Source organism: Apodemus sylvaticus, chromosome 10 (assembly GCF_947179515.1).
Source record: "Apodemus sylvaticus chromosome 10, mApoSyl1.1, whole genome shotgun sequence".
In the NCBI taxonomy this organism is placed as follows: domain Eukaryota; kingdom Metazoa; phylum Chordata; class Mammalia; order Rodentia; family Muridae; genus Apodemus; species Apodemus sylvaticus.
In genome coordinates this window covers 51,248,686-51,274,860 of record NC_067481.1, presented here as the reverse complement: position 1 = coordinate 51,274,860, position 26,175 = coordinate 51,248,686, and the positions used below count along the sequence as shown (strand labels likewise).

General features: G+C 49.1%; 1 protein-coding gene across 2 annotated transcripts; it reads left to right on the top strand.

Moving 5' to 3' along the window:
* The first annotated feature begins 11,707 nt into the window (after positions 1 to 11,707).
* P2rx5 (purinergic receptor P2X 5) lies at positions 11,708 to 25,048 on the top strand. Of its 2 annotated transcripts, none has more exons than XM_052194043.1 (13): positions 11,708 to 12,245; positions 16,233 to 16,383; positions 16,924 to 16,995; positions 17,687 to 17,762; positions 17,847 to 17,943; positions 18,083 to 18,163; positions 18,430 to 18,568; positions 18,967 to 19,100; positions 19,372 to 19,465; positions 19,580 to 19,645; positions 21,520 to 21,602; positions 22,279 to 22,446; positions 22,941 to 25,048. In XM_052194043.1, the coding sequence occupies exons 1-13, from the start codon at positions 12,109 to 12,111 to the stop codon at positions 23,008 to 23,010; spliced, it is 1,368 nt and encodes a 455-aa protein (XP_052050003.1). In that variant the 5' UTR covers positions 11,708 to 12,108; the 3' UTR covers positions 23,011 to 25,048. The 2 variants fall into 2 exon arrangements, with proteins under 2 accessions (XP_052050003.1, XP_052050004.1); XM_052194044.1 differs by having other exon boundaries at positions 22,711 to 23,020.
* Positions 25,049 to 26,175: the final 1,127 nt, after the last annotated feature.

Genomic DNA, 26,175 nt, shown 5'->3' with positions numbered 1-26,175 from the left:
AGTTGGGCGCCGATGGCTTGGAGAAGTTGGCCTCCTGGGTGTGGAATTCCCTCAGAGGATTGGCCTAAGGCCTAGGATGATGAACCCATTAGGTCAAGGGTTCTGGCTTACGTGCGTATGTCACAGGCCTCTCTTTGGCAATCTGCTGATCCCTTCTCGGTCTTTCTTCAAGCATTGTACTATGAGTGTTCGAAGAGAAAAGTTGACTTTCACAGCAACCACTAAGGTCTATCTGCCACCTAGTTTCCACCACTTAATAATTTACTGTGTTTTCCTTGTTCCGTGTTTTCCCATATGTTTATCCTTGTGTGTTTTAATTTTCCATTAAAATTTGTCTAGTATTGGGGCTTGTTTTTTTGTGGTTTTGTCTTTGCTGTGGTTGTTGTTAAGCCCAGGCTAGACCCAGTTTAGTAAATAGCTGAGGATTTTAGAATAGAAGAAGAAATAGAAGGCTTCAGTGGTAAGACAGAATTCTGTGGGATTGCAGAGAACCTTGCTCAGCTTTATGGGTCAGCACAGAAAGGAATGTCTCTAGAGACAGACAGTCTCAAGACTGTCTCTCTTTGGGCAGAAAATTTAAGGAAAGAGAGAGACTGTAGGAGAGACATGCAGGTCATCGCTGTAATAATTTCCTCACCTGCCCATATAATGAATGGTAGCTGTTTCTCCCCCTGGAAGACCATCACTTACCCTCAGGAGAGAGGCTTCCCCCTTACTGTGTGTGCTAATCAACACGGTCCCCTCAGCTGAAGACTCCAGTCTCTTTCTGACTTTTGTTTCTGATGCTGCCTCAGAAATCTAAAGAGGGTGTCTTTGAACTCTTGATCCTCTGCCTCTATTTCTTGAGTGCTGGAATGACACTGTTTTCTATTGTACCCATCTTTCTTTGTATAGTTGTATCTTAAAAAAAAAAAAAAAAGATTTGTAGCCCAGCAGTGGTGGCACATGCCTTTTACCCCAGCACTCATGAGGGACAGACGGGAGAATCTCTTAGTTCAAGTCCAGCCTGTTCTACAGAATGAGTTCTAGGACAGTCATGACTATGCAGTGAAACCTTATCTCAAAAAACAAAACAGATTTTTTATTTTTATTTTATATATATGAGGTTTTTGCATACACAGATACACACAGACACACAGACACACACACAGACACACAGACACACACACACACACACACACACACACACACAATATGATGCCTGGTTTCCACAGAGTCCAGAAGACATAAGATCCCCTAGAACTGGAATCAGGGAGTTTGAGCCATCATGTGGTTGCTGGGAATTGAACCTGGGTCCTCTGGAAGAACAACTAACACTCTTGGCTGCTGAACCACTTCTCCAGCCCTCTTGATGTACTTGAAATACACAGACATTTGTGAAGAGAAAAATATATTAGAATATACCAATCAAAATACTTCTTAAGTTTAGGCATAATGATTTGTTAAGGCGTTAAAACAGCAGGGCTACTAATGACTACCTTACTTTTTTAATAGTGATGAGCTTGAAATGCACTCTGACATGTTTGTCACAGTGTGATGTGTAACTTCTGTCGGTGACTGGGTTATAGGTACTATGGCCTACATCTACATGTCACATTCCAGTGAGACCACAGTAGTGGAAAGAGGTGGCTCGTTGGTCAGTCTCATCTGTCCCCCACTCAGTACACTCTGGTCCCGTTTAAGGAAGTGTGCTTCGTGCATCCTTTTTATTTGTTTGGTTTTCCGAGATGGGCTTTTACTATGTAGCTCAACCTGCTTACAACTGGAGATCGTCCTCCTGCCTCAGATTCCTGAGTGCTGGCTTACAAGACCGTGGCACCACACCAGGCCTGAGGTTTGTACCTCACGTGGCATCACCCCTGAGAACAGACAGTGTAGCTCAACATGGGACATTTGTGGTTTGGGCAAACAGTCCTGGTGACGGTGTAGCTCTTGCCTGGGAAGATGGCAGTTAACTAGATCAGAGTCTGTGTAGCTCTAGCCCGGGAAGATGCCAGTTACTAGATCAGAGTCTGTGTACCTCGTTGCACGGTGTCAGAGGGTAACTGCACACTGGAGGCCTGACTAACCTAGTGCTTTAGCAGGTTCTCTGTTGAAATCCTTCATGAGAAGCACTTAGAAATGAAGCCTGGTCATTTTACACCACACACCTCAGTACAGCGGCTAAAGGAAGCTCGTTCATGCTTCCCCATACAATTATGTGATCCTTAGTGCTGCCTATTTCACAGAGGGTGACTGGCAGGTCATCACTCCCTGTTCAGAGTATCTGGGCCTGGCTAGTGACAGCAAGTGAGTGAGCTCTAAGTTGCCCAGATCCTGGTGGGGAGTTTAGAGAGCAGGGATATGCCTGATGGAGCCGTGAAGCTGTGAAGGCCTAAGGTGGGATCTGTCTGGGCTCCCTCTCAGATGTTAGAACATGAAGAACAAGAGGAGGTGCACATGAACTGATAGGACTGAAGCGTGAGTCTATGGGGGGGGGGGGATGCGAAGCAGAACAGGGAACAGGACATAAAGTTGTGGGAAAGGTTCTGAAGAGCCAGCCACAGACACCGTGATATTTATTTATTTATTTATTTATTTATTTATTGATTATTTATTTATTTATTTATTTATTTATTTATTTATTTATTTATTTATTTATTTATTTATTGAGACAGGGTTTCTCTGTGTAGCCCTGGCTGTCCTTCCTGGAACTCACTCTGTAGACCAGGCTGGCCTTGAACTCAGAAATCCGCCTGCCTCTGCCTCTCAAGTGCTGGGATTACAGGCGTGCACCACCACTGCCCTGCAACACCATGATATTTTATGAGAATTTCACACTCATTCTGAGTTTTTTACCCTTCCAGACCAGTGGACTAGGAGTAGGAGAGAAACTTCAAACAGGGAGAAACCCCTGCATGGAGAAGAATGCTAATATCTCTTTAGAAGGTGCCACGGTAGAGCCATCAGAACCTTGTGGCTTTGGCTGACTCAAGTTTAAGTCTTTGTCCTTTTTGTACTCAACCGGGAGTCACATGTTCCTTTGTTTGAGACAGGGTCTTTGCCGCTCTGGCTGTCCTGGAACTCGTTATGAAGAGCAGCTGGTCTTGGACTCTCATAGAACGTCCTGCCTCTGCCTCCCAAGCACTAGGATTAAGTGCATGCGTCACCACTTCTGGCCAGTCGTATATGCTTCTAAGTGCTTGTACCTTTCGATAGTTTCTCTTCAGATCAGATATGGGAGCTAAGTAATTAATACTAACCTGTCAGTTAAGATGGCTTATGGTCACAAGTATGCTTCCCACAGAGTGAAGCTTCCTTTTCGTTCATGGGTACAATTAAGCAAAATAAAAATGAAGTCTACTCAGGTTCAGTAAGATGGCTCAGGGAGTGAGAATGTGTGGTGAGTGGGGGAGGGGTGAAGGTGGGGGTGGGGGTCGGGGTGGGGTGGTGTGGGAGGTTCCTACAGGCTCTGTGGTTGGCAGGAAAAAGATCTGAGGTAAGAGTGAAACTTGATTCAGCCAATTATGGTAGCTGGTGCCAGGGCAAACTTCTAGAGTCTGACCCCAGATCTTTTATTTTAGTCTTATCAACCACAGGACAATTTTGGGAAAAAAAAGTTTTCGGATGACAATTAACTCAGTCCTGCCTGTGAATACAACAAAACTTAAGACATATTTATATTGATTTTTTTTTTTTTTTTTTTTTTTTTTTTTGCGTGACAGGGTTCTCTATGTAACCCTGGTTGTCCTAGAACTCTATAGACCAGGCTGGACTGGAGCTCAAGAGATCTGCCTGCCTGAGTCCTGGGATTAAAGGCATGCACCACCGCTGCCAGATGCATTGACATTCTTTATAAAGCACATCTGGCTTCTTTCATAGAGATAGCTACTGTTGAGTCGGAAACAGTGCTCAAGATTTAGGGTCTAGAGAGAATGACTGAGGTGAACATAAAGCCTGTGGAAGTTAGGATTGGCCTAAGATAACATAGAAGCCTCTTAGGCTATTGTAAAGTACAAGTGACATCTCTCATAAGGATGGGTTTAATGGACTTTGAAGCAATGCTCAAGATTTAGGGGGGAAAGGTCTGGGATAAACAAAACTTTAAATTCTGGAGGATACAGGTATAGATAGTCTGGCTCTACAGATAGCAAAGATCACTATATTCTTTCTCAGCATTTGTGAGGAGGACTGGTAAATGTCCTTTGATGAGCTAAGCCTGCGGGTCTCACTTTTCCTGGCTTCTCCAGTGTTTATCTCCAGACCACAAGGACCTCTTGCCTCTTCAAAGGTGCTCACTGTAAAGCCTGACAACCTGAGATCTATCCCTAGAATGGACATGGTGGAAAAAGAACACATTCAACACACACACACACACACACACACACACACAGAATTTGAAACATAATTTTTAAAAAGGGCATTAAAACTTCCTCCATGGATCAGAAATACCTGTTATTAACTGTGTTGGTCATAGCTTAGTTTTCCCAGAGCAAAGGGACAACTATAGAACAGACTGCCCTTGGCAAACCCTTCCATCCATGCCTTTCCCACACTTGGCCCTGGGCCTTCCAGGGTGCTCAGGACTAAAGGAGGGCTACATCATTTGTAGAAACCTTCACCTAAGGTCACCTTCAAATCTCCTCCCTCCTGCTCCCTCCCTGCGTTGGGGCTGGGAACTAAAGCTCACTGTGTGGAAGCAGCATCTAAACTTGTCTCCAAGATCTGAGTCATGTGAGATTAGTGCTTTGGTTCCACTTTCCTTCCAGTCTATGAAGAATGATTTTTGAGATTGAATCTCTTAGGCCAGCAGGAAATTTTAATTCACTCTCCTTAATGCTGAAGTTAGGAGGAGATTTTGTAATTTGTGGGGATGATCAGATGACCGTTCCAAGCCACTGATGGAAGCAGTGATGTTACTGTCTATCCCCCTGCAGTCACCTCCCACACACACAGCTGGTGTTTTTCTGCTGGACTCCTGGAGAAAAGGGAGCTTTTCTTTCTTTTGATTTTTTTTCTGACACTTAAAAAAAAAAGATTTGTTTCATGTGCATGAGTGTTTTGCCTACATGTATGTATATGTGCTGTATGTATGCCTAGTGCTTGCAGAAGACAGAAGATGGCATGGTATATTTTGGAACTGGAGTTGCAGATGGTTATGAGCCACCATTTGGTGTGCTTGGAATAAACCTGGGTCATCTATAGGAGCAAGTACTCTTAGCTGCTGAGCCAACCCCCAGGATCTTTTCCTGATGGAGGGGTTATTCTCTTGCCTTCCATGACACCATACTTATGGGAACCTGCATGAGAAGCTGTGGACTTACTGTGGCGTATGGATGGGGCAGAATGCAAAATGTTCTTCCCGTATGGGGAACCTTCTGGAAAGGGTTGCATCAACTGTGGTAAATGAATAAATACACTTGGAAGCAAGGGCGAGAAAGGAATGCCCTGGTCTGTCTACATTATCTCCATGGGAAAAGCCAAGCCTGGGAAGGTCTTGACTCCTTCACATGACCAGACATAATGCTCATAAGCCACACACCAAGTGCGTTCCCCAGCTGTGCCTGTATTTGCTTAAGCTACCTGCAAGCATCATCTTCTGTGTTGCTTGCTTTAGTAATAAAAATCAGAAGTGTCCAAATACCCCGAGCCCCCTGAGTTTCCATTCAGATCTTCTGCATTTAGCCCATGGATACTTAGCCTCACCAGCCAGGGCGGGTCAACAATATTTTCTCCTCTATGACAGTAGAATCTGTACTAGGGAGAGAGAGTGGTGAGGGAGATGTGCTAAAATCAGCACCCAGTGTCTAGCACCCAACTCCCAGCCCCTAGCCCCATCCCCCAACCTCTAGCCCCCAGTGCATTTCCTTGGAGTGGGGCAGGACTCTGTGTGGTGTCACTATGATTTCTTTTCTTTCTTTCCTTTTTAAAAATTTTTATTTTTATTTTATGTACATTGGTGTTGTGCCTGCATGTATGTCTATGTGAAGGTGTCAGATCTCCTGGAATGGGAGCTAGAGACAGTTGTGGGAACTGATAACTGAACCCTTGGAAGAACAGCCAGCACTCTAACTGCTGAGCCATCCCACCAGCCTTGTCACTATGGTGTCTATTGAAGACTATCCCAGGACTCACAGCTGAGAGAGATGGTACCAGGAACCAGTCCAAACCACATGGAAAATAGGCAGGGTGGTGGTGGCACACGTCTTTAATCCCAGCGCTTGGGAGGCAGAGGCAGGCGGATTTCTGAGTTCGAGGCCAGCCTGGTCTACAGAGTGAGTTCCAGGACAGCCAGGACTACACAGAGAAATCTTGTCTTGGGGGGAAAAAAACCACACACACACACACACACACACACACACACACACACACACACACACATACACACACACACAAAATAGACTTTCAAAAGTGTCAGGTCTTAGGAGAAAGGAGATGATAGAAAAAATAGAGGCCTGTAGAATCTGAGTTCCAACTCTCCACCCCTGCACAGTATATGCCCGAGCTCATCCAGCCGGATGCAGGTTTGTGAAACAGAGAGGTCTTCTGGACGCGAAGCCTGTCCGCGGCTCCCAGAGACTATGCTCATTGTAATGAGGCGAGGTGGGCACTTCGTGGGAGGAAGGATGAAAGACTAAGAGAATGAAAGACAGGAACTTGAAGACTAGTGTCACCTCTGGCCCCTGACATGGCATGGTAGTACTCCTGTCTGTAGGAGCTGCAGAAGGTATCTTGACTCCTCTTCCCCTGCAAAGCATGGGGAGAATTCTTTCTCAGTGAGGACCTCTACAAAACTGGGGAGGAAGACAATGTCTGTGGGACCTTGTCTCTAGTCATGGCCTAGCCACAGTGACAAGACAGACATGGAAGCTATACATTAAAGAGCCTTCAGCCAAAGAATCTGAGCTGGCAGCCCCAGATCTTGCTTTGGGAAGTGTGACAAGACCTTTGCAAGGACCTTTCTGGTGGGCTCACTAGATCATTAGCAATGGCGAGAAGCACCTGGGCCTAGTTCAGACACTGAGACTTACAAACAGTATGGTCATGGGTGCATCTAACTTCTGAGGGGGGGATCATGGTGGAGATGGTTCAAGCCAGGTGGGGGAGGTCATGAGGATTCAACTAGGTAAGGGAGGGCATTTATCAGGGCTCTGCAGGTATTGGATGCTCAGAAGTTCTCAATATGACAGTAGGGACAAAGATCATTTTACCAGGGTATTGTGGGACTCTAAGACTGACATGGGACTAGAAATCAAGGAGAATCGTTCCTCAGAGCAGGTGAGAGCTAGGGTGGGGGCTTCAGACAATGTGGGCTTGGCATTTGCTGGGCCTCAGGTTTGAGTCTCAGCATTGAGGAGAAGGAAGAGAAGGAAAAAAAGAAGGAGGAGGAGGAGGGGGAGGAAGAGGAAGAGGAGGAGGAAGAAGAGGAGGGGAAGGAAGAGGAGGAGGAAGAGAAGGAGGAAGAGGAGGAGGAGGAAGAGGAGGAGGAAGAGAAGGAGGAAGAGGAGGAGGAAGAGGAGGAGGAGGGGGAGGGAGAGGAAGAGGAGGAGGAAGAGAAGGAGGAAGAGGAGGAGGAAAAGAAGAGGAAGAGGAGGAGGAAGAGGAGGGAGAGGAAGAGGAGGAGAGAGTAGCAGGCATTAATTTTGGAAATGTCCTCAGACTTTTAATATCAGTGTAATGCCCAGGGAGTTCCTCTCCCCTTGGGTATAGAAGCTACTAAATCTGAGCTTCTGGGCATGGTGAATCAGCCTCAGGATGTAGAGATGGAGTCCACTTGCTCTGCTCTGGAGTACAACTTAGATATATTTCCCCCAAAATTATTTTAACTCAACCACAGGGAGAAATATGATCCACATTGTTATGTCAGATTCAGGCATACGCTTGAAACATTAGCTTCAGGAAAGCATACCAACCCTGACTTTTTTTGGTTTTTTTGTTTTTTGGGTTTTTTTGTTTGTTTGTTTGTTTTTGGATTTGGTTTTGTTGAGACAGGGTTTCTCTTTGTAGCCCTGGCTGTCCTGGAACTCACTCTGTAGACCAGGCTGGCCTTGAACTCAGAAATCTGCCTGCCTCTGCCTCCCAGAGTGCTGGGATTACAGGCGTGTGCCGCCACCGCCCGCCCGGCAACCCTGACTTCTTAAACAGACCCTGGCATTTTATTCTTCTTTTCCAATTAAATTTGTATTAATGGTTGATTTATGTATGTGCATGTCACACCTGTGCTGTGGCACATGTATGGATGTCAGAAGACTACTATCAGGAGCTGGTGTGCTCCTTCCACCACGTGGGGCCCAGGGATTGAACTCAAATCCTCAGACTTGGTAGTAGGCGTCTTTACCCCGACCCACTCTGCTGTCCTCTTTTTAGATGTAGTAAGTTGATGTCATGACCAGCCAGGGGCTATAAGAAAGAGGCAACCCTTTCCTCTCTAAATAAACCTTTCCCTTCAAGGTCTCTCAAGCTTCTGGATAGTTCCATTAGATGTTGCAGCCTGCTTTTAGCTATCCAGTGCTGTGGAGGAGGGCACATTAGAGCAAAGCTTCTCTCTAAATCCACAGTGGCCACTATGACAGGTCAGAGGGCAGGCGTCTGACATTCTGTCTCCTCTGGTAGCATATAGTAGATTACTGAGTTGCCAGGGTCAGAGACTAGCCTTGGCTACCTGTCCTCAACAAACCTAGTAGACACGTTATAGTGAAATCAGAGGACGATGTATTCAGTGAGGACCAAGCTGAGAGATCCAGTGAGCCCCTCCCCCCTCCCGCCGGCCTTCCTCCATGGCTCTTAACGAGAGGCTTAAAGAATGCAGGAGTGTGTGGTCCTGCCCTCTACCAGTCTTGCTGTCTTCCCCACAAGTAGCCTGAGAAGCTGACAGAGCTGTGTGGATTCTGTTTCTGGAAGACACCGGTAGCAGGCACCAGGCTTCAGTGCCTCCTTTCTCCCAGCATGAGTCCCCTGGGAAGATGTCCTAGCGACCAGTTTTAGTCATTTAGTCTAAGGGAGGACACAAGCATCTCTTTAGAATATTTTCCTGTTGGTCGGCAGTGGTGGCACACGCCTTTAATCCCAGCGCTTGGGAGGCAGAGGCAGGCGAATTTCTGAGTTTGAGGCCAGTCTGGTCTACAGAGTGAGTTCCAGGACAGCCAGGGCTACACAGAGAAACCATGTCTCAGAAACAAAACAAAACAAAAAACAAAACAGAACAGAATATCTTCCTGTCAGGACATTTACAGCAGGCACCTGGTAAAGGTTTGAGCAAGAACAGAAGCAGCGGGTGGAAGCAGGTGTGGGCGCATGCCTGAAATCCCATCGCCGAGGAAACAGAGGCAGGAGGATGACAGGTATGAAGCTGGCTTGGAGTACATAGTGGGACACTGTCTTCAAATACTTCTACTACTGGACCCAATCTAGTGGGGTTTGCTCTGTGTCTTGGGGCCTTAGTATACACCAGGGTTTGTCTCTCAACAAATAGGCTCTAGCTGAAACCTGGAACCCCATATGGGGAGCAGAGAGGCTCACCACAGGGACCTTCCTCTGGATCTCTTTGTTCTCCTCCCCCCACCTCTGTGCAAGCCTGTGTATGTGCATGTATGTGCAGGTTCACTGACGTGTATGTATACATGACAAGTGTGGGTTAGAAGTAGACATTGGGTCTCTCTCTCTCTCTCTCTCTCTCTTTTGAGAGAGTGCCTCTCAATGAACCTGAAGTTAGTTCAGCTACACTGGCTGCCCAGTGAACCCCCAGGATTTGTCTGTTTCTGCCCACCCCAGCGCTAGCATTGCAGGAAGAAGTCACATGCTGTCTCAAAGGCCCTGGCTAATACAGGAAGGAGAAATGTCATAGCCTCAAAAAGGTTTGGTTGATCCTCAGTCTTTCTAACCCATAAGTGCAGGTACAGCGAGGCCATTCCTTGTCGCTGAGGTGTGCTGGAGGGCCTGTATACTTTGCTGACTCCTCAGTAATAGGAAGGAAGCACTATTCTCTCCAAGGGCAATTTTCAGTGGCTGTCGTTGCCCCAGATGAAGCTTTTATCAGGGCAAGATTGTCAGATATGATGTCCCTGTTGCTATGACACCATCTTGATGTTTCAGACAGCTGTGCTGTGGGCTGTGGGATCCTTTATGGACAAGTATTTCTCAGATTAGATGTAACACGAGGTTCTCACCAGCTCTCCAGCTTCGAACACCTACCTTCCCACGTCACCACCTTATGCTGGAGCAGAATTTCAGGTGGTGGGCATCTTCAGGGGTATGAGATTGCTTCGTTCCCCTTCAGCTATTAGAGAGCCATTAGGGGGAAGACTGGGGTGGAGGCTGGCGGAAAATAGGAGGCCTTCAGCTTCTGGGGTTGTGACTGGGACCTGGTGCAGTCCAAATATGTTTAAAAGAAAGCAGGCCTGTTTAGTTATTTGATAAATATACAGAACTAGCATGCAGCAAGCATGTTGCTGGGCCCAGGACAGGATTATCCAAAGCAGGAACTCCCAATCTCTTGGAGCTTCTGGTCTTGTCTGGGGGCACAGTATGAAAGTTAAGTGAAGTCACCTCAGGTACTGAAAGTGTTTTGCAGAGAATCTGGCAGATTGGAGCATGCCTTTGATCCCAGCACTTGGGAGGCAGACGCAGGTAGATCTTTGTGAGTTCCAGGACAGCCTGGTCTACAGAGCGAGTTCCAGGACAGCCAGGGTCCTGCAGTACTATGTTGGGGCCATGGTCAGAGGTGATTGAAATGGGGTGGTGGTGAGGATTACTTTGGCTGCATGAAAATAAGCCTTTTTAAGGAACTGGTTGGGTTGAGCTTTAAAAGTTATAACAACACTATTTCCAAATGACACTTTAGGAACAGAATAGCAGAGCTCTACACCCTTTCCTAGAATGAATGTGAAATTCAAGGGCAAAGCCCGGGAATTTGTCTTTAATTAAAAAAAAAAAAGTCATTCCTTCGTGTTGCAAAACTGGGGACCTGTTCCCCGAAACTTTTATTTTTTGGAGAAGATCATGCCTGGTGGATTTCAGCATCTTTTCCAACTTCTGGAGTCTGTGGTTTCAGAGAATGAGCTTCCTATTGGGCCAGAGGGCCAGAGCAGAGGTGGTGTGTGCAGACACAGGTGCAGAAACTTAATGTGCACAGCTCCTGACCCCTTAGCCCCCGACACATAGACGCTCACCACGCCCAACCCCTCAGGACATACACAGTCAATCAGCGTGTAACCTCTCACCACGTATAGCCCACCAGTATCCATCTACAGCCCTGTAATTGCTCACAGCCTCTCACTGCCTCGAGACCCATACCACAGGGATGGGATTGGCCATCCTCTCCTCCTACAGCCCCTCCCCACAGACAGCCTATGTATGGGAGCCTGTAACAAGTTCCAAGGCGCAGCTCCAGCACCTCTTCTCCTTCCCATTTTGGTTCAGCCTCAGAGGATGGCATTGGGTTCTTTTTCTTTGGGAACTATTCAGATTCTAGACATTTGTTAGGGTCCCACGCCTTGGTGCCCTAGCTCTCTCTACCACACAGTACCTGACTGGGATCTCTGATCCAGGACCCTAGAAATCTGCAGGGTTTAAATCCGCAGCCATAGAAGTGGTGGAACCGCCCCTGATTACAGCACACACAGACACCCAGGGACCTACCTATACGTCTGCCTGACAACGTGAGTAGCGAGGCCAGAGCAATCGGGGAAACCAGTCATTACTGTCTAGCCCTCCTTCTATACTTCCTGCGTTGTGGGTCCCTTCCGGATTCTGCCTCTGTTTCCCCACCGAGTCCCGTGGGAGGAGGTATGGGCGGGCTAGACGCCTTGGAAAGCACCTTCCCCTTCTTCCTCGCCTCCGCACTCCGTGCGCGCGTCCCTACCAGCCAGTGACTGGAGGCACAGCCGGGCGGTGTCACCGGGTCAGCGGAGGCAGCCGCGTCCCAGGCTGGGCGCTCGCCGCAGTCCGGCGCTCCGCGGCAGCGGGATCCTCCTGGCTGCCCGGTGCTCGCGCTCGCGCCCGGGTCTGCACGGCTGCTCTCCAGCTCATGCCCTTTGGAGCCGCGCGCCCCGGGACTGCGGCAGCGCACACAGAGTGCTCAGCTGGCTGCGGGGCAGCGGGAGGCGGCGGAGGCCAGAGTGAGCTGGAGGCATGGGCCAGGCGGCCTGGAAGGGGTTCGTGCTGTCTCTGTTCGACTACAAGACCGCAAAGTTCGTGGTCGCCAAGAGCAAGAAGGTGGGGCTGCTCTACCGGGTGTTGCAGCTCACCATCCTGTTGTACTTACTCATGTGAGTTCTTGGGCACTTTTTGAATCAAGGGACGTGGGGAGGGGAAGGTGTAGACCCAGGGGCTTTGGGGAGTCGGCCCTTGGCTATAAGAATGGAAACGTGAAAGGGGGACACTGCCTTGAGAAACACGGGCACGGCCACTGGATACCTTGCTTTGAGCCCCTTCTCCCAGGGCTGGAGTGCCCAGTGTTACAGCCATGACCAGGAGGCCGGGATGTCAGGACACTGGACTTCAGCTGTCCCCCAGAGGCCTCCCTGAGCTCCGGCCTGACAGCTGGCCCAGGCACCCAGCAGGTTATTTATAAGCATTGAGCATTACTGGCTTACCCTTGGTTGGGCCAACTCATGAGATTGGCATGTTCTGGAACTCAGGGTTAGCTCACGGGGAATCAGGAGGCAGCCTCTCCAGCGTCCAGATGCTCCACTGCTTTCCCTTGTTGCCGTCTCATCTAGCAGGGTATGGGCCTGCCAGCTTGGTCAGAGGCCTCCCTTGCTCCTAGGAAGAAAAGAGGGCACAGGTGGGAAGAGGCAGGCACTTTTCCTCATTAAATGATGTGCAATTATTGCTCCTGGGAGGACAGTTCTGGCCTAGCCTTGCTGCCTTCTAATGGCTGCTCCCCCCCCCCGCCCCTCCCCCAAGGCAGGGTTTCTCCGTGTAGCAGGCATATTCTGGAACTGCTCAGTAGAGCAGGCTGGCCTCAAACTCAGAAATCCTCCTTCCTTTCCCTCTGGAGTGCTGTGATTATAGGCGTGGGTAATGGCTGCATCCTTAGTGTCTCCTGAATTTTAGCTCCGAGGCACTCGGCAGTCCCCTACCTCAGGGGCTGCTCTTCCTCAGCCACCACATTTTCCCTTCCCCACTCGGTCAACATCACTCCCTGTCCAGATTTGAGTTCTCCCTCTCCCTCCCTTTCCTGGCACTTCCGTGAGCCACTTTGATTGGTTCTTTGCTCAGGGTCTATTTCTGACTTCCTAAAGGCCAGGGCGCCATGACGTTAGGTCACACTGTGACGTCATTTCACTTGGGGATCTGTATGAAATGAGTAAATGAATGCTGAATGTTTGCTTACTGTTTTGAATTGGACCAGCATGTCTCTGCTAAGATGGCTCAAGAATCCCAACTTTCCAGCCAGGCGGGGGAGAACACTTTTTTTTTTAATCTATATTTTTCTTTTCTTTTCTTTTTTTTAAATATTTATTTTATTTATATGAGTACACTGTGCTTGTTTCCAGACACACCAGAAGAGGGTATCAGATACCTTTACAGAGGGTTGTGAGCCACCATGTGGTTGCTGGGAATTGAACTCAGGACCTTTGGAAGAACAGTCAGTGCTCTTAACCACTGAGCCATTTCTCCAGCCCATATTTTTATTTTCTATATTCTTTGTTTACAATCTAAAAGCTTTCCCCTTTCCCAGTTCCCCCCTCCCCATATGTCCCATAAGTCCTCTTCTCTCCATCCATTCTCCTATCTTTCCCACTCCCTTTTGTCTGTCCTGGTACTCCCCTACAATGCTGGATCAAGCCTTTCCAGGATTAGGGCCCTCTTCTTCCTTCTTCATGGGAATCATTTGATATGTTAATTGTATCTTCAGTATTCAGCGTTTCAGGGCTAATTAATATCCACTTTTAATCCCAGCACTCAAGAGTCAGAGGTGAGTGGATCTCTGAGAGTTCAGGCCAGCATGGTTTACAAAGCAAGTTCCAGGACAGCCAAGGCTGTTACACAGAGAAACTGTTTTGAAAAACAAAAACAACAACAAAAAGAAAACAAAACAAAAAAACTGCAACTTTTTCAGAGTTCCTTGAAAATGTGACAGTTTAGGATTTAGGCTTTCTCCAAATCTGCCCCAGAAATGAGGAAATGATCACATGCTGGTTGACACCTTCGTGACTCCCTGGAGAGAGCCAGCATGCCACACACTCATTGCATGACAGGGCGCTGGCTTCTTCCTCCTTTGACCCCTTTGACTGGTTTCCCCAGCTTCACCAACAGTGGTTGAGCTGGCTGATAGTTAACTGCGAGCTAGTGATTCGTGTGCGTGACACTTTTTCTCTGTGCTAACCTCACTATGCTTAGCATTTGACACAGGTCACCTCATTTTCAAAGTCTATCTTTTTAGGGGCCAGGGTGAAGTTGTGAAGTCTGCATGGTTAGGAGTGCTTGCTGTTTTCTTTTGTTTTTAGATTTATTATGTATACAGTATCCTGCCTGCGTGTAGTCCTACATGCCAGAAGAGGGCATCCAGATTCCAGGATAAATGGTTACAAGTCACCGTGAACTGAACTCAAGACCTCTGGAAGAATAGCCAGTGCTCTTAACCTCTGAGCCATTGCTCTCCAGCCTGCTTGCTGTTCTTTTAGGAGTTCAGTTCCCAGCTGATTGACTTACAACCCTCTATACAGCCTCAGAGTATCTGATTCTTCTGACTTCCAACTGTACCTAATCTCAACAGCACACATAAGCAGCCTTGAGCAGGTGCACACACACACACACACACACACACACACACACACACACACACACTTTAATCATATATATCTTTTAAGAAATGTGTGATAGGCTGGAAGACACCTATAATTCTAACTCTTGAGGATGAGGCAGGAGGATTGCTGTGAGTTCGAGGCCAGCCTCAGCCAGGTATTTATGGCATTGCCCTTTGATGTGCAAACATTTTTAATTTGAAGAGACCAGACTTTTTTGTTTTATGAGACAGGATTTCTCTGTATAGCTCTGGCTGTCCTGGAACTTGCTCAGGAGACTAGGTTGGCCTCAAACTCAGAGCTCCATCTGCCTCTGCCTCCCGAATGCTGGAATTAAAGATATGCACCACAACATTATTTTTTATTTATGTGTATGAGGATGTATACAAGTTTATGTGCCCTGTGTGCAGGTGCTCATGGAGGCCAGAGGAACTTTAGTTATAGGTGGATGTGAGCAAGCTGATGCAGGTGTTGGGAACTGAACTCAGGTCCTCTGCAAGACCAGTAAGTGCTCTTAACCACTGGGCAATCTCTTCAGTCCTTTGATTTTTTTTTATTACTTTACTTATTATATGTGTGTAGGGTGTGTGTCATAGTGCACATATTGGGAGTCTGTTATCTCCTCCTATCATGCATATGGGATTAAATTCAGAACGTCAGCCTTAGAGCTAAGAGCCATTATCTCCTGAGCCATCTTGTTGGCCCTGCTTATGTTTGTAGGCTGAAAGAATACAAGACTCAATTAACTTTTATTTATTTTACTTATTTTGGGTGCAAAACCCAAGGCCTTAGACATGCTAGGCAACCCCCTCTACCCTTGGATCTCTCTCTCTCTCTCTCTCTCTCTCTCTCACACACACACACACACACACACACACACGTAAATGAGAGAGAGAGAGAGAGAGAGAGAGAGAGAGAGAGAGAGAGAGAGAGAATCTCACTGTGCAGCTCTAGCTGCCCTGTAACTATGTAGAACATTTTGGCCTCAAACTCACAGAGACATGCCTGCCTCTCTATCCCAAGTGCTGGGATTAAAGGAGTGGACTGCCTCACCACCCAGAAATTTCTTTTTTTAGACGTACTAATTTTATTATTTTACGTGTATGAATGTTTTGCCTGCCTGTAGGTTTGTGCACCATTTGTGTGCCTGGTTCCCATCCCTGAGGTCACAACTGGAACTGGAGTTATAGACGGTTGTGGAGTACCATGTAGGCCCTGGAATGGAAAAGGATGCTCTGTGAGACAAAGAAGTGCTCTTAACCCCTGAGCCAGCTCTTCAGTCCCAGATTCTCTTTAAAGGACAGCATCTCACCCTGTCCCAGGATGGCCTTCAACAGTCCGCTTTCCAGCTTTCTCATACTGACTGCAGAACGCATGCTTGTGGGACAGGCGAACCCCTGAGCTCTTGCTCCCACCAGTCTAGGCCTTAACTGTGGTTCTCACTCCGGCCTGGGCCGGGGCAGCCCTGTGACTGACGCCTGCCTGTTGGTCATATTTCTACAGTTGGGTGTTTCTGATAAAGAAGAGTTATCAGGACATTGACACTTCCCTGCAGAGTGCTGTGGTCACCAAAGTCAAGGGGGTGGCCTACACCAACACCACCATGCTCGGCGAGCGGCTCTGGGATGTGGCGGACTTTGTCATTCCATCTCAGGTCAGATCACCGCCTGTCCCTGGGAATGGTGAGGTGTGGCTTGGGTGGGTCACATAGGAAGCACCCAGAGAACTCTATCAGTTGTCTCCCTGGCTCAGGATGCAGACAGAAACCCTGGCTAGGCTCTTCCATCCATGGTGTCCCTGTCTTTTTCTGCACCAGGCCTAGCTTCTTTTGTTCTCAGTGGTCTATGTGTCTGTCGAGACCACATGGGGCCCAGAGTGACCCCGCACAGAGAACCCCTCCATCATATCCCAGCACCCATGGGAACAGCTTCCCAGCTTGCTCATAGCAGCCCGGCTGTAGAATCAGGGCTGGAGTTTGGAAAGAATTATGGGGTGAGAGTGCTTGGGGTTTGTGAAGCTGTAAGTGACCCAAAAAAGATATCCACTTATCAAGTATGGGCTCATCAGACAGATGGACAATGACCCCGTTTTGTGGCCCCCATTGTTCCCAGCCCCATGCAGAGGTCCAGTCTCTACCAGGCTGAATCTTCCCTGAGAGGCCAGGAGATTCCTCAAACTCTGTCTGGCTCCTTAGGGGGAGAACGTTTTCTTCGTGGTCACCAACCTGATCGTGACTCCTAACCAGCGGCAGGGCATCTGTGCTGAGGTTTGATTTGGCATGTGTGTGGTGGGAGGGTTGGGAAGCCTTTGCTGTAGTGACAGTCCCCCCTGAAGCAGGGACTTGGTTAGCTCCAAGGGTGTCAAGATGCTGTATAGTGATCACATGCTTTGGGAAAGAAATGGTTTCTTCTTCTTCTTCTTCTTCTTCTTCTTCTTCTTCTTCTTCTTCTTCTTCTTCTTCTTCTTCTTCTTCTTCTTCTTCTTCTTCTTCTTCTTCTTCTTCTTCTTCTTCTTCTTCTTCTTCTTCTTCTTCTTCTTCTTCTTCTTCTTCTTCTTCTTCTTCTTCTTCTTCTTCTTCTTCTTCTTCTTCTTCTTCTTCTTCTTCTTCTTCTTCAGTTTTATGTGTGTGTGTGTGTGTTTGTGGGAGAGAGGGGGAGGGAGGGAGGGAGGGAGGGAGAGAGAGAGAGAGAAAAAGAGAGAGAGAGAGAGACAGACAGACAGAGGGAGAATAACTTTCAGGAGTTGGTTCTCTCCTTTCACCATGTATTTCAGGGATTAAACTCAAGGTGTCAGGCTTTCATGGCAGATGCCTTTAACTACCTAGTCCCTTTGCCAGCCTGAGAAACAGGTTTTCAAAGGGCATGTGGCCTCAGGCTGGGGAGAAGCCTTCGTCTTCTCTGATGGGACCTGGTCCTGGGCTGGTGGAAACCTTAGCAGACCCATTTCTTTCCTTGCAGCGGGAAGGCATCCCTGATGGCGAGTGTTCTGAGGACACTGACTGCCACGCGGGGGAGTCTGTTGTTGCTGGACATGGTGAGGGCGTGGCGTCGCTGGGGCTGGAGCAGGGCAGGCACATGGACAAGAAGGGCCACAGCATTGCCCGTTTTTCCTCTGCAGGACTGAAAACTGGTCGTTGTCTACGGGTGGGGAACTCTACCCGGGGCACCTGTGAGATCTTCGCTTGGTGCCCAGTGGAGACAAAGTCCATGCCGACGTGAGTGGGTGGTCCCAGAGGAGCTGCCCACACAGTGGGTTCCACCTGAGGCCAGAGGCCTTCCTGCTCCATAGGTCTAGGGGAGTCGTAGAGGGCAGGGGCAGGTCTCCTGCTCAGGCTCCCCTGGCCTGGTTTTCAGGGATCCTCTCCTGAAGGATGCAGAAGGCTTCACCATTTTCATAAAGAACTTCATTCGCTTCCCCAAGTTCAACTTCTCCAAGTAGGTGGGGGCTTGGCTGTTGGAGGGGGAGGCGGGCTGAGGGCCCCCCCATGGCTGTCCTGAAGCTGTGCATGGTGTGTATACATGATTGAATAAACAGGGGTGCCTCGTCTTCTGCTTGGGGGTGGTTTCTGTTCTTGAGAAGAATAAGATACAAGGGGGGCGGGGGTGGGGGAGGTCATGTCTGGCACGGGGCCCATGGCCTCCTGCTAAGGGCTTGGGCTCAGCAATAAGTGTCTCACCCTCATCTCATGGCTTTCTTTCAGAGCCAATGTGCTAGAAACAGACAACAAACATTTCCTGAAAACCTGTCACTTCAGCTCCACGAACCTCTACTGTCCCATCTTCCGACTGGGGACCATTGTCCGCTGGGCAGGGGCTGATTTCCAGGACATAGCCTTGAAGGTGGGTGATGTGTGCTCAGGGAGTCCTCCCTGAAGACCTGGGCGCTGCAGTGAAAAGGAGAAGATGGAGGGCTCTTTAGGGCCAGGGTGATCCTGAATTGTCACCTGTCCCTAGGAGCTCACTATTTTCAGAATTAGTTGTGACACATGACACGGTTGTGTCAGGTACTCAGTAGGGGTTGGGGTGGGTAAGTGGGGCTGAATTAGTGCCTGCTAGGTTTTCTGACCCAGGGCACCATCAGAAACAATTGCAAGGAACCTATAGACTCCTGCTAATCTGTGTGTAAAGTGTGGTCCTCCAGACCTCCGGCTGACTCATGTGGCTCTCCTAAAGGGCAGCTCTGTGACTTCTGTCCATCCACAGATAACTCTAGCATTCGCCCTGTCTCTTGTATCAAGGGTGGTGTGATAGGAATCCATATCGAATGGGACTGTGACCTTGATAAAGCTGCCTCTAACTGCAACCCACACTATTATTTCAACCGCTTGGACAACAAACACACACAATCCATCTCCTCTGGGTACAATTTCAGGTAACGACTGTTTTTGTGCTACCTGGTGACCTTGACTCTCTTCTGTACCCTCTGCTGGGTCAAGACCACCAGTGTTTTCAGGGTGCAGGAGTTGGTACTAAGCATGCTGGGAGAGTCCAGTCTTTGTACTTGCCCCAGTGACGAGGGCTGGGCACACTCCTAGAGCAGCTCTAGGATCCCGGATTGCTGAGAATCCCCCAGAGCTGCTGCTCTGTGCTGCCAGGGAGGAAAGGTACAGGTAGACGAGCGTTCCCTGGGCCCTGTCTCGCAGGTTTGCCAGGTATTACCGTGACCCTAATGGAGTAGAGTTCCGAGACCTGATGAAAGCCTACGGCATCCGCTTTGATGTGATAGTTAATGGCAAGGTATGTGGATCTTCTTCTCATTCCAGTGCCCGGTGGTTGCTGGGTCAGGGAGGTTGGCGGTGCCCCCGGGGATCCAGCGGTCCACCCTGCCTAACTTATTTTACTGTCTCACAGGCAGGAAAATTCAGCATCATCCCCACAGTCATCAACATTGGCTCTGGGCTGGCGCTCATGGGTGCTGTGAGTATCTCCCCTGCCTAGGGAGTGGGAAGTCACTAAATTGCCTGGGAGGAGCATGCTGAGGCCCATGAGGTCACAGGGACAAAGGTGATTTTACACCCTGCCCGCTGCCCCAGAGGGCACTGACTGCCCATAGCCCTGGCTGTGAGTTTGAGTAGGGTGTGGCACATGGGTGGATCATCTTCTAGTCCTGTGGTGGGCTAGGATCTTCGGGATGCTGTGTCTAAAAGTCTTCTTCAGTTCTGGTGATGGGAAACCGATAGGCTATGCCAGCTTGGGCACTGTTTTCAGTTGGGGCCAGGGACTTCTTTGCTTTGGGGTTGTTCTGTGCACTGTGTTTAAGAATCCCTGATTTCTATTCACTAAGTGTCAGTAGGCATCCCCCTCACAGCTGGATTGCTCGAAAAGGGTTTCCAGCTGAGAACTTGTAGTTCAAAGGATGAGAAGCAGGGGAGACAGTCTTGTAATCTTTTGGGGGGGGGTGTTTGGGGTAGGGAATGTGGGAGTTGTGGGAGTCGTTGTTAGAGGTTCATGCCAATACAGCAAGTCCCTGCCAAGGCTTCCGCAGTCTCTCTTCCCTCTGCCTGGGCAGCCCACGCAGCCACAGAAGGATCTGCCATAAGGGCCCAGGACTGACTTTGCAGACTCAGAAACTTGTCTTGACAGGGATGAAGAGTGATCTCTAATGGGCAGTGATGGTGCGCACCTTTAATCCCAGTATTTGGGAGGCAGAGGCAGGGAGCTCTCTTATTTTGAGGCCTGCCTGGTCTAGGCAAGGGATACACAGAGAAACGAAACGAAACCAAAGAGTGGTCCTCAAGTGGAGTATTCCTGACTAAGGCGGTCATTTTTAGGGATCCCTGGCTGTGTTGTGCATGCATAGCTCTCTTACAATGTAGGTAAATTCTGGAAGTCTGAGAACACAACCATGGAATGAAGGTAGTGGGTGCAGCAGAGGGCGGTGGTGAAGGCTGAGAGAAGGAGTAGCATCGAGAAGTCGATAAATGACAGGAGTGTGAGGAAAACCTGTGCCTTCAGGACAATACCTCCATCCCTGCAATAATGGATGAGTAGCCCTCTGCTGGAGCAGGCAGGCGTTACACACAACTCACTCTGCTGAGGCCTGTGCTCAGTGGTTAGTTGTCCCCAACTGGGTGAGCTTAGGCTTCCTATCTTTCCTTGCCCAGGGTGGTAGCATCTCTGTTGTTGAGGTTAAGACTTCTGTCAGTCAGGGTACCAGAGAGCTCTGAATCATTACATTGCCATGGTCATGTCTTCCCATAAGGGACTAGGACCAGCATCCCTAAAAGCGTTCTCAGACACGATGGTTCTCACTCCCACGGGAAGCATCCTTTGCCCTTCCCACACAGGTCCTGTGGCATTTACAGGTGACGGCCAGCCTGCTTCTCCCTGGGCAATGCAATCCCAGGCCTCCAATTCAAGACAGCCTGGGTGCTGCTCCCCAGGCTGAGTGGATGCTGTGTTTCACCCACTCCTGATCCTGTTCCCATTACAGGGCTTGTGGCTTCACATCACAACCCAGCTGGTACCAGCAGCATAGGGAGTCCCCGGTCTCCGGAGTCCATACCCTTCAGGCATGCCAGTGCGCATTTGGCTGATGGTAGATTCTTAGCAAACACACGTTGACATTATCAGACCTGGTCAGGGCAGAAAGGGGAACTTGATCCATGGAGTCAGACAGCACTGCCCCAGCTTAACCTGTACCTACCTGGAGTGGCTCTGCCCTCCTGGACATCACCCCTTTCTGGGCTGTCTTCTCATTGCTCATGTGGGGTGCCCTGCTCCTGAGCTGTTGCAGGCTCCAAGCAGTATGAAGCTAGGATTCTGAGTCATAGCTCCCAACTCTTTCACAGGGAGCTTTCTTCTGCGACCTGGTACTTATCTACCTCATCAGAAAGAGCGAGTTTTACCGAGATAAAAAGTTTGAGAAAGTGAGGTAAGTTAACCTTCCTCCATGTTGGCTTAAGAGGCTCCCCCCAGCTCCTGCCTTAGAGCCCCATCTGGCTGGTCCTGGATTGGGTGTGTATGAAGGTATGCTTCGTATGAGGACCTGCTTCGTAAGACTGAACTAGGTTCGGAAGACCCAGGGAAGAAGTCTCCCCAGGTTGCATGACAGATTTCTTTATAGGATCTATCTTACTGGAGGGTTTTAGGCATGCCCCCAGGCCTCCTTCTTTGGGCTTCAGTTCTTGGAAATGAGAACACTGGTTTATACAAAATAGACTTGGTTCTTAGAGGCCCGGGATTGAAGGAAGAAATGTGTGTATGTGTTTATGTGTACTTAGCATTGGAACATCAGATAGCATGGGAGGGTGCTGAGTCTGCAGGAAGGGAAAGGGTTCTTCTCGCCTTGGTCTTGGAGAAGGAATTCTGGAGGAGCTGGGACCAGAATGAAGAACTGGGTCAGGCAGCATGTTGCCTTAGCCCTAGCAACCTGGACTATGGGTGCAGGATGGACGTGTGTGGTTTGTGTGCATTGGCCCAGATGCAACCTGAGCGTAGCTGGTCCAGCCCCACCTGGCCATAGGTTGCTTTGCTGGAGGAATGAGTTTGGCTCGACTGGGGGTACAATTCTCAGTGCCCCAAGAAGGTTGTGTCTCTATCTTACGCAGGGGTCTTAAGGAGGAGGCCAATGTTGAGGTTGAGGCCAACGAGATGGAGCAGCAGCTGGCAGAGGCCATGCCACTGGAGAGGGTCCATCAGGATGAGCAGTCCCAAGAACTGGCCCAGAGCGACAGGAAGCAGAACAGCAACTGCCAGGAGCTTTTCCAGCCTGCCAGGTGAGGGACTGACTGGCTTCTGCAGAGGCTGTACTTGGGATTCCCTGAGGGAGTCTCGCAGGCCTAGGATAGTCCTTCTTCCAGCCTCGGTTTCCCTCCTTGATAAGGTTGGGCATCCTCAGGAAGAAGCTGAGAAACAGCCTGGGACAGAGCAGAGTGGAGAGAAAGGTGCGGCAGGGAGGCCAGACTGAGGGGCTCTAAGTGTAGCAGTCCCTGGAGTTAGTTGTTACTGCCTGGTCACCCACCCGAGCTCCTTACCTGCAGGTCCACCTTGCTTGTCTAGCACAGCCCCCCATTGCTGTGGGAGGCTCCGGGAGTCCCAGTCCTCCGCCTGAACACCGTCATGCATCTGAGCTGCAGCTAGGATGGTGTTCTTTCTCCTCGGCTATGCCTTCCTGCTCACTGACAGAAAGGCTGCGGCTGCCCTGTGCTCTGCCTCAGAAAGGCTATGCCTGACAGAGTTCCTGACTGCCTTTGTGCATCCCTCCCTCAAGGTCTGGCCTCCAGGAGAACGCCATCGTGAACATGAAGCAGTCACAGATCTTGCAAACAGTGAAGACGTAGCCAGAGCTCTTGGCAGAGAACAGATTCAAAGATGATTGGGCCAGGACAGGCCACAGCTCTGAACTGGGGATAACTATCTCTGTGGTGCCTGCTCAGGATGAGGCTTCTGAGAACAGGCCCCTCAACTCCACCCAGCTAGTGTGGGATCCTCCTGCAAGCTTTGTTTCATGGAAGGCCTCCTGGTGGCCAAAGTGGCTCAGGATGCAGGAAGGGGGCCCTGGGGCAGGCCCCCAGGGAAGGGGCAGGCCTGGGGTTTCAGTGGTTGGCTTCTGTTCCTGACTCTGAGCCCAGCTGGACAAGCATTTATTTATACAGGCAGTACACAGTTATTTGTGCATGCTGCACTTTAGTCCTATCTGAGAGACTTAAAGGAGACGCTGACCGGCCCCAGGGTTGGGGGCACACATGTTAGCTCTCATAAGAGACATCAGTCAGCCCAGCCAGCCTGGTCTTCCTCCAGCCTCTAGCCAAGACTTTGACAGATCCCTGCAGAGAATGTTGGTTGCCCAGAAAAAGCTGTTGGCCGAGATCCAGGGGACACTTAGCTCCATCCCAGCTGGGAGAGGTAAAGCTGCCCGAAGAGGCACCTGGGAAGAGCTTAAGGGAGAGCAAACTCCTGGAGCTCCTATGTAAGACTGGGGAGGGAGGCAGTGAGCCACCCCTGGAAGCCCAGGGTAGCTCTGGGCAACAGACGGATGTGCCCAGGTGAGGATGGACTTGCCCAAGTGTGGCTCAGCTCTGGGTGCTGGTGTGCGAGGGGCCCAGCCAGTCCCTTCCTGCTCTCGGAAGCCCAGTCATGGTGTGCTAATGAGATAAAGGATACTTTTCACTGAAAGGCTGTTCCTGACCTGTGTCCCAGTTCCTTCCCACTGCATCTCACTTCATGGAACCTGAAGTGGGGTCCGTGGATCAGCACCGGCTCTCCAGAGAGCCTAACAAAAGTGCAGGGTTGCCGGCCGCTCTCCTTAGTCCTTCCTTTAGGAGTTTCTACAAGTCCCCAAAGTGACTTGCAAGCACACTGTTAATGCAGGCTTGGGTGACTTACACATGCTGCCCTGAGGCCAAGAGGTCCCTCTCCCATCTCCACTAGTTTTTGTTTCAGATAGGAGGTCTCTAAGTAGCCCTGGCTATCCTGGAACTCTATACAGACCAGGCTGGCCTCACAGATAGTTAGCTGCCTGCTACTTAAAGACACCACATCTAGCTTCCCTTCCAGTCCGCCTCATTTTTTCCTTAATTCAAACATCTTGATGAGGTAATGCCTAATCTAATTCGAAACTTAAAAGTTCACAAACATATAAGCATAAAGTTGATGGTGAACAACTTTAATCCCAGCACTTGGGAGGCAGAGGCAGGTGGATCTCTGCTCTCAAGGTTAGCAGCTCCCTCACCTTTGGCTGTCTGGGGATGTTACTGAGCCATTCTGCTTTCTGAAAGTGAAAGTAAACTCAGCATGCCACTTTTCTGTTCAGAAGAGGGTCAAAGATCATGGCTCTACAGAGGCCATGCTGTGATTAGGGACTCTAGTCCACAGCTCAGACACCCGGTTCCTCTTGATTTTGAAGTGGCTTGGGGACAGTCAGACTTTTTCTTTTTTAATATCAGAATGAAAATGCCTTCTACTAGTTATAAACTGGTAAACACCGAGTTCTGGCTATGTGTCCTGCTCTTGTCATGTGTTGCACTAAATCTTGTATTGGTGAACAGTATGCATGGCCCCTGTCCTCACATGCTTCCCGTCTGGTGGGCAGTGAATCTTAACTATGAAGTGGTCACACTTGTCATTATGAACTAAAGAGGGTGCTTGCTAGGGGGTCTTAGAAAGACCAGGGGTCTTATTACAGCCCCTCACATGGCTGCCCACTCCGCCAGAGTTGCCATGTACCCAACACTCAACTTCTTGCCTTCTGCATAACCTTGATATAAGGCAGCTCATCTTATGGAGACCAGCTTATATTAAAAACAAAGTAAGGCCGGGCGGTGGTGGCACATGCTTTTAGTCCCAATACTCGGGAGGCAGAGGCAGGCGGATTTCTGAGTTCGAGGCCAGCCTGGTCTACAGAGTGAGTTCCAGAACAGCCAGGGCTACACAGAGAAACCCTGTCTCCAAAAAAGAAAAAAAAAAAAGTAAGAAAACCCAACAAAAGCCAACCAACCCAAATCCCCAGGGTCTTCCTCTGTAGCCCAGGCTTGCCTTGAACTCCTGATCCAAATTACAGCTTCCACAGATGAAACCAGGCTTTTAACTCAGGAACCGAGTCAGGAACTTGAACTCCTAAACTTAGAACTGGGCCATCTGGTATGTTCCTACAAGTTATTTCATACCGTTGTGGTATACACTAATGTGGACCAACAAGAAACTGATGCACTGGGTGCTATCAATGTGACAATCAGCCATGAAAGAGCATGGGTCATTGCCACCAGCTGTCCTCTCAGTAGGGAACCCATGACAAAGGTGGAACATGACTTGTTCCGGGTGTCTGAGCTGTGGCCTAGAGTCCCTAATCACAGCATCTTTTGGAGCCGATAGGGCTCCATTTCACCTACACCCTCCCAAGGGACAAGCACTGTCTGACAGCATAAGACAAGTGGGCCAAGATGGCAGGCAATTTCTGGGACTGGCATGACCTACATATTTTTGGACACTTTTACTTGACTTTAAAATAATAAAAGACATCAATTTTAAGTTTTTCCTTTTAGAGTTACCCCATGTAGGGGAAAACATTTTTTGAGGTAGAAACAAACAATAAGAAACTTATGACATTTTGTTCCTTGTTATCATGCAGATTCAAATCAAAGTAACAGTTATGTGTGTGTGCCTCAGTGTGCTTGTGAAGGCAGAGTTGGTTCTTTGCTTTGACCATGTAGGTGCTGGAGACTGAACTCAGTCACTGTTGGCAGCAGGCACCCTTACCTGCTGAGCCATCTTGCTGGCCCCAAGGAGACTCTGGAATGGATGGATGCTAAAAGACAAGGAAGGAGATGACTTCATGGTTAAGAGAACTTGCTGTTCTCTTAACAGAAGACCTGAGTTCTGTTCCTAGCATAACTAACTCCAAGGGAGCTGATAACTCTGGTCTCTAATGGGCACTTGCAATATACCCACCAACATGCAGACATGCATACCTATATAGGATTTAGAATAAAAACTGATAAAGCTAGTAC